This window comes from Bison bison, unplaced genomic scaffold (genome assembly GCF_000754665.1).
Source record: "Bison bison bison isolate TAMUID 2011002044 unplaced genomic scaffold, Bison_UMD1.0 scf7180017864516, whole genome shotgun sequence".
Classification (NCBI taxonomy): domain Eukaryota; kingdom Metazoa; phylum Chordata; class Mammalia; order Artiodactyla; family Bovidae; genus Bison; species Bison bison.
In genome coordinates this window covers 6,919,750-6,929,880 of record NW_011495069.1, presented here as the reverse complement: position 1 = coordinate 6,929,880, position 10,131 = coordinate 6,919,750, and the positions used below count along the sequence as shown (strand labels likewise).

At 52.9% G+C, this 10,131-nt stretch overlaps 1 protein-coding gene across 1 annotated transcript in view; it reads right to left on the bottom strand.

Annotated features, from left to right (window-relative positions):
* GRHL3 (grainyhead-like 3 (Drosophila)) overlaps positions 1 to 10,131 on the bottom strand; it is a 35,637-nt gene that overhangs the window by 9,772 nt on the left and 15,734 nt on the right. The window contains exons 4-11 of the mRNA XM_010830057.1: positions 7,805 to 8,150; positions 7,479 to 7,552; positions 6,853 to 7,006; positions 6,516 to 6,627; positions 4,705 to 4,799; positions 2,131 to 2,289; positions 1,527 to 1,605; positions 1,285 to 1,418 (exon numbers count right to left, since the gene is read on the bottom strand). Coding sequence (XP_010828359.1) covers positions 1,285 to 1,418; positions 1,527 to 1,605; positions 2,131 to 2,289; positions 4,705 to 4,799; positions 6,516 to 6,627; positions 6,853 to 7,006; positions 7,479 to 7,552; positions 7,805 to 8,150 — 1,153 coding nt within the window. The remainder of the gene's footprint in view (positions 1 to 1,284; positions 1,419 to 1,526; positions 1,606 to 2,130; positions 2,290 to 4,704; positions 4,800 to 6,515; positions 6,628 to 6,852; positions 7,007 to 7,478; positions 7,553 to 7,804; positions 8,151 to 10,131) is intronic.

Genomic DNA, 10,131 nt, shown 5'->3' with positions numbered 1-10,131 from the left:
GTCACGCCCTCCTGTGCCCCTGCCACTGCCCATCTGGTGCAGCCATCGCTGGTCCTTCGGGGTAAGGCACCCAGGCCCTGAGAGGGCCGTCTCCAGGGCAACCCCCCAGGAGGCAGGACTGGGACTTTCCGCTCCGCAGGTCCCCTCTCTCAGGCTCACAGGTACAAAGACTGGTCCCCCACTTCCTCCCACAGGAGAGCTGGCAGCTTGGCAATGGGGGCTTCCATCCCTCAAGTGGTGTCTCCCTACTTGAGGCCTCTGGTTGGGGTTGGGGGGAGAGCGGGTTAATGCAGCCTCCTGGGCTATGGGGGCCACAGAATCACTTCAGGGCAGAGAAGGGGGTATGGTGGACATTGAGAGGCTTTAAATGTATACCAAGACGACGTCAGGACTGGCTGCTCCATAAGCTGTCTTATTGTTCAGAGTCAATGCACTGAATGCCTTGGTGAAGTGATGGCCATTTCTGAAAACATTCCCACTTAAACGGTGGGGAGCTCAATGGGTGGAAACGGTCAAACTGTGTAATATGGAAGCAAAGTAACAGGCAGGCGCTGGGACCTTGATTCTGTCGCTGACTTGTTGTGTGACCTTGTCGGGAAAAATGCGAATAACAGCCTGTACCTCAGAGGAAGCCTGTGACGGAGAAACAAGATGGCGCAGCAAAGGGCTGGCCGGTCAAGGCGCTTGGTGAGTGGCTCCCTGTCTTGAGAGGTGGTGTAACCCGTGGTGACGGGCACTGTCTCTGAAGCCTGGTTGCCTGGACTCCAGTTCTGGCTCTGCCACGGCCTGTGTAATTTTGGTCTCAATGCCTCAATTTCCACCCCGTGAATCCAGGGAGAACAACATTACCGACTTCATAAGGAGGTAATGAGGGTTAAGGAGATGACGCATGGCAAGCTCAAAGAGCAGCGCCTAGTGTAAAGTGAGCCTCACAAGCATTGCTGGGATGATAATTATCACCCAGCTCTGACACGGCTGTGGTCTAACTTGGGGCTCGGACATTAGAAACCTCCTGTGTGTGCTTCAAGAGTAAACATTTCAGTGCATATGAAGTTCATTTCTTCATGAACACTCTTCAGTAGAAAAGGTCCCTGAACTTATATGACCGTACATATATTTTTTGAGTCCCCTGGGATTCAATAAAGATATTTCCATTTTGGTGATGTCAGGACCTATCAACCTCTAACTGGCCTGTCCTGCTAAGTGGCAGGTTGCTGCCTGCCGATCTCTGCTAAGACGGCCCCACCCAGAGGCCCAGACCCTCTCTCAACCCAAGACCCTCACCCCTCCAGGACGCTGCAGGCTGGAGAAGTGCACGTTGGGGATGAACAGCACCGGCGGGGTCTCCAGGTCCGCCTCAGGCCGCAGGTAGGTGGTCTCATTGCCCCTGAAGCCGGCTAACAGGGAACCCTTGATGCCTGATGGGAAGAGGAAGGCATTGTACCTTGAGATCCCTCTGTTCATGTGTCTGCCCTCTAGTCTCCTCTCCGCTTCATGCCAACCCAGCCCAGCCCAGGCCCACTGACCACTGTTGCTGGAGTCGGGGCACTTGACCTTCCTCCGGAACTGCTTCCGCTCATCATCCCGCATCTTCCTTTCTGCTCCCTGTGGGAGAGAGGGGGCCGGGGGTCACCACTGGTCTCGGGAGGGCTGGCTGCTTTTCCTTGCAACTATGGGACTTCCAGGGTTGCTTTCTTCCCAGAGTGAGATCAGGAAATGGGAAGGTACCAGCACTCAGCCCAACCCAGCACAGCCCAGCCCTGTCTGAGGTCAGTAAAGCCTTGGGGGAGAGAGAAACAGAGAGGCAGAGAAAGAAGAAACTGAGGGAGACAGGTGTGGGGAGAGAGGAACAGAGAAACGAGAAAGGAGCTCAGAGAGAGGTAAGAAGAAAGAGAAACGTGACCTGGAGAGCTTTGTACAGAGACCTAGAAAGAGATATGTAGCAAGAGGAAGGGTTGAGCAGAGGAAAACACAGCCACAGAGAGCAGGACGGACAAACAACAAGCACACAAAGACAGAGACGTTCAGAGAGCAAGAAGCAGAGACAGGTGCACCCAGCATGGCTGAGGAGGACGCGCAGGTCGGGCTGGCCCGCCCGCCCAGGGCCCAGCAGAGGGTCCGCCCAGCCACCTTGTCACAGAAGATCTTGATCTGGCAGACAGCACGGTGTACCAGGCGCTCAGTGCCGGAGCCACAGTCATAGGTGTCGATCTGCAGGTTCAAGGGGACTCCCTTCACCCCCTTCTGTGAGGAGAAGTCTGTGCTGAGGCAGTTGACGCCAACGAACACCTGGGGACAGAGGAGGGAGCTCACTAAACAGCCGGCCCAGGTCACCAGACCTGCAGTCCCACCACCTCCCTGAGTACCATGAGGCCTTCCGGGCGCCTGGCGGGCACCCTCAGCTTCACAATGCCCCTGGAAGGCAAACCTCACCACCTCTCTTTTCCAGGGACAACCCATGCTCCGAGAGGGCCACTGTCCGAGGGCGACACTGGGAGCACATAAGGGAACCGGAGTTTGAGCTCAGGCTGTCGCCAGTGGACAATGCAGCTCCCGCTAGATTGCCAAGGGCAGCCCAAAGGATCTAGGGCCTGGGAGGGAGATTAAGGGTCCTTCAGGAATTGAAAATCCAGAGCCTCATTTCTTTTTTTTTTGCAACTCGGAGTAAGAAGGTAGCTGCTGCTGCTGCTAAGTCACTTCAGTCGTGTCCAACTCTGTGTGACCCCTTAGATGGCAGCCCACCAGGCTCCCCCATCCCTGGGATTCTCCAGGCAAGAACACTGGAGTGGGTTGCCATTTCCTTCTCCAATGCATGAAAGTGAAAAGTGAAAGGGAAGTCGCTCAGAGAAGGGCCCAAATCCCCTCCCGGCCAGCTCCTGAAGATACGTTCCTGCTGGCCCTGCCCAGGGCCACGGAGGGTGGAACATGCCCCTGTGCACCTGAACGACCAGCTGAGCCACAGCTGAACCAGCCACCCCCATTTTACAGCTGAGGAGACGGAGGCTCTGGGCATGGATGTGACTTGCTAACGCACAGAGAGTTGGGCAGGCTGGCAGAGGAATGAGCTTGGACGTGGGGCCACTCACACTCTGCCCCTCAAGCCATGTGACTTTAGATAAGTCCTTGAACCTCATGAAGCCTCAGTTTCTTTATCTGCAAAATGGGGACAATTAAACCTACCTCCTGTGGCGGTGAGGGTTGTAGAATACCTAGGGGTCTTGGACATTTTGTAACTGTTGTTGTGAGTGGGACAGATGGCATCTCAACCAGAAGCCTGTGTCCAGCTGATGGTAGCCTGGGGTCAGTCTTAGCTGGACGTCTCTTAGCAAGCTCGCCTACTGACTGCCTACTGCTGGCGTCTGTGTGGGACTCCAGGCCAGACCCCACTCCACGCTGGCCCCTATTCCTTGGGACGCTTCCCTTGGAAACGATCCTGACTTGAACAAGTGGGGGTGGGGTGGTGCTGGAGCAGACCCCCTTCCTTCCCTGGCTGTGGGGGGCCAGGCCCCCAGATGCATGCCAGACATACCTTCCCCTCAGCCAGCTCAGCCCTGATGCCGCCCCCACCCAGCTCACACCTGACAAAGACCCAAGCCTGGGGGCTTAAGAGGCCGTGAGAAAATCCCCACCGAAACCCACCTCTCCCTTCCCACGAAACTCTTCCCCCACTCCCTGAACTGGAGGCCCCAGCTCCTCCCCAGTCCCGGGTGTCTGTTTGAATAATAATAATCCCTTGCCTTTGTGCCTCTCCTTGCTGTTTTCAGAGCCCCTTCAACTTGGTTTTCTCCGGGCAGCCTGGACCGCCCCATGAGGGGAGGCGGGGAGGCAGGGATAAGCTCTCCGGCTTTCCCAGGCCAGAAGGGCCTTTGCTATGAGCCTGACCCAAACTTGGTCTGATGGGGTAAGCCTGGCCCCGAAAGGTGAAGGGACAGGCCCAAGGTCACCCAGCCCCTGACCCTCTGACTAGTGCCCGTTCCACGATACCACCTGTCTAAACAGAAGACGGAGACACAGAGGGACCCGGCAGCACCGGTGAGTGTGAGGCTGGTCTCAAGCACTACATGGCTTCATCACTGGCATGAAAAAAATATATTGCTGAGGCTCCATTTCTCAGGCCTCTCAAATGGGCTTGGCATAGAAAGTGCCCACTGCTCCGTCCTTCATGATCTCCTTGGATCTTCACCACAACTCTAGGAGGCAGATTGCTCTTCCCTTCCTATGGGCTCCTCGAGTGAGGTAACAGACTTCAGCCTTCATCTACCAGACTCCACAGCACTTCTGCAACACTCTGCACGGGCCCACGTGTCAGGAAACCCCGTCAGCAGCAGCAGGCTTGCTGTGCGGCTTGCACAAGACTCAGTTTTCCCATCTGGCAAATAGGTGGATTGGACTAATAACAGCAGCCACCACTTCTGTGCCAGGCTGTGCTCTACCCTTCTCTTATCTCACCTGAGCCTCATGCCAACCTATCCGTTCATGCTAAGGTCACACTCCCAATTTTCAGCTAAGGCACTTGTCCAAGGTCACGAAGGCGGGATAAGGGCCCGGCCACTCTAGCTGAGAGCCTGTGCTTCTCCTTCACTGCTGTGCCCTGCCTCCTCCCTGGTGCCCTCACTGGGGGAGCTACCACAATCCTAGGGACAGTCCCTTTCCTGGGACTTGCTGGCAGCCCAGTCCCATCCCAGCCATGCCCCCAGCACTGACCTTGGCCTCCTCATGGACATTCCACACGAAGGACAGTGCATTATACGCCACCTCCTCAATGTGCTGGACAGTGTTGAAGTTTTCTTTGCAGTCGGCTGCAAAGAGACCACAGGAGACCAGAGGAGAGTCAGGAGACAAGGGATTTGGGGGCACCATGGGGAGGGGTCATTAGGGCCTGGGCCCCGTTCTTGGCAGGGACTTGGATCCTCTCCCCCAAGAACCGTGCTTCAAACTAGGGAGGAAGTTACTCATTGTGCCCTGGGCTATGGATGGAAAAACTGAGGTCCAGTCTGGGAAGGAGATCTGCCCAAATCCCAGAGGGACTCCTTAACTTTGCCAACTAGGCCAGGGCCCACATGATTTTGGGGTGGAGCTTATTTTTTTCAGTGGGACTGTGATTTAGGAGCTCTCCCAGGTAAAATGGTCATCGCAGTCATAATGGAAGTCATAACCATAGTACCATCAGTACTACCAGTATTGAACTCGTAGCATTAAATAAATGATAATACTACTATACACTTGACTCTTGAGGGTCCCTTGGACTGCAAGGAGATCCAACCAGTCCCTCCTAAAGGAAATAAGTCCTGAATGTTCATTGGAAAGACTGATGTTGAAGCTGAAACTCCAATACTTTGGCCACCTGATGTGAAGAACTGACTCCTTTGAAAAGACCCTGATGCTGGGAAAGATTGAAGGCAGGAGGAGAAGGGGACAACAGAGGATGAGATGGTTGGATGGCACCACCGACTCAATAGACATGAGTTTGAGTAAACTCCGGGAGTTGGTGATGGACAGGGAGGCCTGGCATGCTGCAGTCCATGGGGTCACAAAGAGTCGGACACGACTGAGCAACTGAACTGAACTGAGCCATACACTTACAATGCTATGAATATTCAGCTTACACATGAAAAGAACAAAGCTCAGAGAAGTCTGGTCACAGCTAATAAAAGGTAGAGCAAGGTCTGGAGATCAGTTCTCTCTGGCTCCTGAGCCCAGGCTCCTAACCACTGTGCCACCTGGCCTCTCAGAGGTCACCGCATCGTCCCTATTTGTGTCACACTCTCTAGCACACGTGGCTTCAAGGCGGCAATTGCACGGCAGGCAGATGGGGCAGCTGGCACTTTCCCAGGTAACAGTTGAAGAAACTGAGACTCAGGAAGGGGAGGTGACACAGGTCACACAGCCAGGAAGAGAGTGACAGAGCCAGGGCCTGGAGATCTGAGGATGGGCTGCGCCTCCCACCGGGTCTCAGGGCTGGGACTGGTGGCACACACAGAAGGCCTTCCCCAGCTCCCTTCCTGCCTTCAAAGCACGAAGGTTGCAGCTTCCAAAACAGAGCTGCCCCGGCACTGTGCTCCCAGCTTTCAACTCACCCACTGCCTGCACAGTTATCTCGTGCATTTGTATCCCAATTGGTCAAGACCCCTGATGCAGACAGGCCAGCCAGCACCCCAGGAGTCTGTTTATGTGGTACTCCTGGGGCCCCCAGAGCCTTGTTTATCCCAAAGCAACAAAGAAAAGAGGTCACTGCTTCCAGTCAACATGCAAATCCCCACAAACCCCACAGCTTATGACCTGGAGACAGGGCCCAGGCAGGCGGCTGGAGTCAGAAATAAGCCCTGCAGAGGTCAGAAGTGGGTGGGGAAAAGGGGGACAGCAAGAAAGACCTGACTGGCGTGTGTTTGTGTGTGTGTGTGTGTGTGTGTGTGTGTGCGTGTGCACGTGCGCATGCGTGTGTGTGTGTGAGAGAGGTGTGAGACAGAGAGTTAGAGAGAGAGACACTGGGGTGGAGGGTGTGAGCGGGCTCTCACCCACGTCGATGACCCGCTGCTTGGCGGTGGGCTGCCGCGAATGCCAGTGTTTCCAGAAGCGCAGCTGCTCGACCGGGCCCTTCTCGTTGTCGAAGACCACCATCACCACACTCTGCAAGCACAGTGGTCACCGTGACCCCCTGCCTCAGGAGAGGCCTGGGCAGCCTCATCCTTTCCTGGAGCCGGGGTCAGGCAGCCCTGCCCTTTGGCCGGGCTGCCCCCCACTACGTGGCAATGGGCAGTCCTCTAAAGCACCCTCTCCCTGGAGACCCTGGCAGGCAGGGTTGACCTGACCACCCCGCCCACTTCCCAAGCAGTCCCAGGGCAGCCAACGTACCTTGACCTTGTTGGAGGACAAGGCAAGACCTTTGCCGCCTGCCGGCGTCCGCAAGGTGACAGGGTAGAACTGGCCCTTGTTGAGGTAGGCCATGGGCGACTCGCCCGATTTGATGTGGATGGCTTTGGGGGAGCCCAGGGTGTACTCAAAGTCACTGCGGGGAGGCAGGAGAGGACAGTGAGGCTGGGCTCCCAGGCTGAATGGAGTATCCCAGAGGGCAGTGGGGCAGGAAGCCTGAGGCTCTGCTATGGATTTACCACCTGATCTCACTAAATCACTCTACTTTCCAGGGCCTCCATTTCCAGGTTTTCAGGGCTTCTATTTAATGGCTTTGTTGAGGTACAATCCTCCTGAATAACGAATAATGGAAACAAGAGAGCCCTGAGGAGTGACCAAGTCACAGGGAGACCAGGACACAATGGAACCTTGGTTTTCTAACTTGGTGCTCAGTTCTGAGCGGCTTGTCACAACCTGGGAAAGGGATGTAGAAATCATTCTTTTCTTTTACATGCCTTCGCTTCTCTCTCTTCATTCAGTGATGATGTTTGCTCTGGGGGCAGTGTACAGCTCTGTCTATAGTCCCCTGCCCACTGACCAGTGGTCAAGGGTCAGAGAGGCTAACTTACCTCTTGGGATTGGGATAGTCCTCTGGACCTGGGGGTTCTGGGGATGTTTTCAGGATATCTGGGAAGAGTAGAGACTGCAGAGAAACACAATCCAGGGAAAATATAAGCTCACATTCAGTTCCACTGGCACCTCAACCCAGGGCCACTACAAACAACTGTGAGGGTTGGTCAATGCACAACCTGGACAACAGTGCATGGCAGCCCTGCCTCAGCTCAAGGACTCTTTCCCCCAGCGATTCCAAAGCTCCGACCGCCTCACTGTCTTCTCTCCTTCTGTACATGCAAGTACCCAGGGATGCTGGAGGGGTGTGGGGGTGGGCCCTCACCTCCTGTGGGTCATCTTTGAAGGTGCTGTCAGGCTGCCAGCGCTGTGTGGGAGGCACCCCGTGAATGCTCTCAAACAAGGAGCTGAGGGAGCCATTATCATATACATCGCTGGTGGGCAGCAGGTAGCTGTCCACAGAGCCGGTTTCCAGCTTGCTGGGGCCTGCAGGGAGCAGAGCTGCCTTGCCCGGCGTGGGTGCAGCTCCCTCCACACTCATTAGGTTATTCTTCTTGAGCACATCTGGGTACTCTGGGGTTCCAGACACATTCTCTGTCAGGAATTTCATGAGGTGCGTGGGACTTTCAAGGGGGGTGAGGTCCATCTCATATTCCATGCCATGGTAGTACCTGAGGAGAGAGAGGAGGGGTAGGTGGGTACACCTCTTTTCTCGGAGCCTCGAGGGGGTCCTTGGCTGGATTGCAGGGTGACCATCACACTGACATATTGACTTTCTTTAATCCAAGGTAACGTTAGGTCTTCGCAACATGCCTGAGCTGAGATACTGCAGTGGGCCCAACGTGTCACAGGGAGAAGCAGGGAGGAACCAGGTACAGGATCAAGGTTCAGGGGGCAAATGCCTGCTTTATCCATTACAGTACTTGGTCATTTAAAAAACGGAAAGTTTATTCATTCCTTATCCGGAGTCAAATGTCCCCACATTAAAATTACTGTACTGAGTCATTCCTGGTGAGGGCAAGAGTGGGTATTTGTGAGTGGATAATAGTGTACATTAAGAAAAAAGATCTGGAAGGATATACCCCAAACTATTAATGGAAACAAAGTAGAATTGCAAGAAACTTTTACTTTTTTACTTTATATTTTTAAGCAAAAATAACAGTGTCTTTAATGCATTTCATTGTACAGAATCCAAAGAATTTTTGCATACAGTCCTCACTTTGTCCAAAGAGCCAGATAAACTATTTTCACACCTGAGCCCCAGAGAGTCACAGAATCAGAGACACTGAGTGAACACACAGACCTTACGATAAGATGATTCTATTATCCATGGGTGCCCTCCTGTAATTGCACCAGTCTTCCATTTCCACCACCATACTTCTGATTCTCAAGGGCCAGCTTCAGTATGGGTATTTATTTTGTTACTACATCAAATTTGTTTTTGAAAAGTAAACTAAATTTAAAAATAGCTTCAACAATAGATAGTTTAGTTGTTATAACTACACAAATATTGTTTGCCAGCTGGTTAAATATTTTACTATGATAAGTTTTCTTAGGACAACCTCTGTTGCTACTGGAGTTATGATATTAACTTGAGCTTCCTCATTTTAGAATTTTATACTTATTTATTCATAATTTCCCTAAAATTGTCATACACCTATAAACAATTTTCTTCAAATGAACAAATACATTACATAATCTACAATTCATTCCTCCCTCCTCCCCTTCCTTTTTTGCTTTATGCATTTCTATAGACTTTGAATACTTTATAACCAGCAGGTATTATTTTACAATCAGAAAAGCTAACAACATTAAAAAAAATTGGTTTTGAGGGAAATGTCATACACAAAAACCCACTGTTCGTAGCAGTGGAGGGCCGTGAGCCAGCCGCAAGTACCTCGATGCCTGCCTTAGCAGTCTGGGCTTTCCGGAAAGAAGAGAGAGGCCCAGAAGGTTTCCCAGCAGAAGCCCTGCCTACTGGGGGTAAGGAAAAGTAGCGAAAGGGGGGCAGTATCCTTCCAGTGCCCATCTGGCCATGAGTATGGCCTGGGCTGCTCTCTACAAGAAAAGGAACATCCATGCCCCGAGGCATCAGTGCCAGACAGAGGCCAAGAGAGCCAAGGGAAAGAAATACGGGAACATAGCTGTCCCCTCCCCTTGAGGCTGCAGGGAGGGTTTTGAAGCTAGGACAGAAAAGCTTCCAGCAGGGCTTGTGCACCACTGTGGCTTTGGAGTTTGTTTTTAGTAAACTTTAGCCACGTGGCCCACAGGCACTTGTATGCGTGTGTGCACTCAAGCAGGGTCTCACTGTGACTCTGTGGGCCCCAGTCTCTTTTGCGATCATAGGTCTCTTCCTCCATAAAAAAACAGTTTAAAAAACCTTTTACAATCCTCAGTATAAATACAAATACAACCCAGACTGGATTGTATCGTTTTCTTCTGATTTTAAAATAGATAAAATACTTTTGTGGACCCCTAAGGGTACCATGGACTTCCCTGGTGGCTCAGACGGTAAAGAATCCACCTGCAATGTGGAAGACCTGGGCTCAGTCTCCGGGTTGGGAAGATCCCCTGGAGGAGGGCATGGTACACTCCAGTATTTCTTGCCTGGAGAAACCCCACGGACAATGGTGTTGTAGAGCTGGACACAAC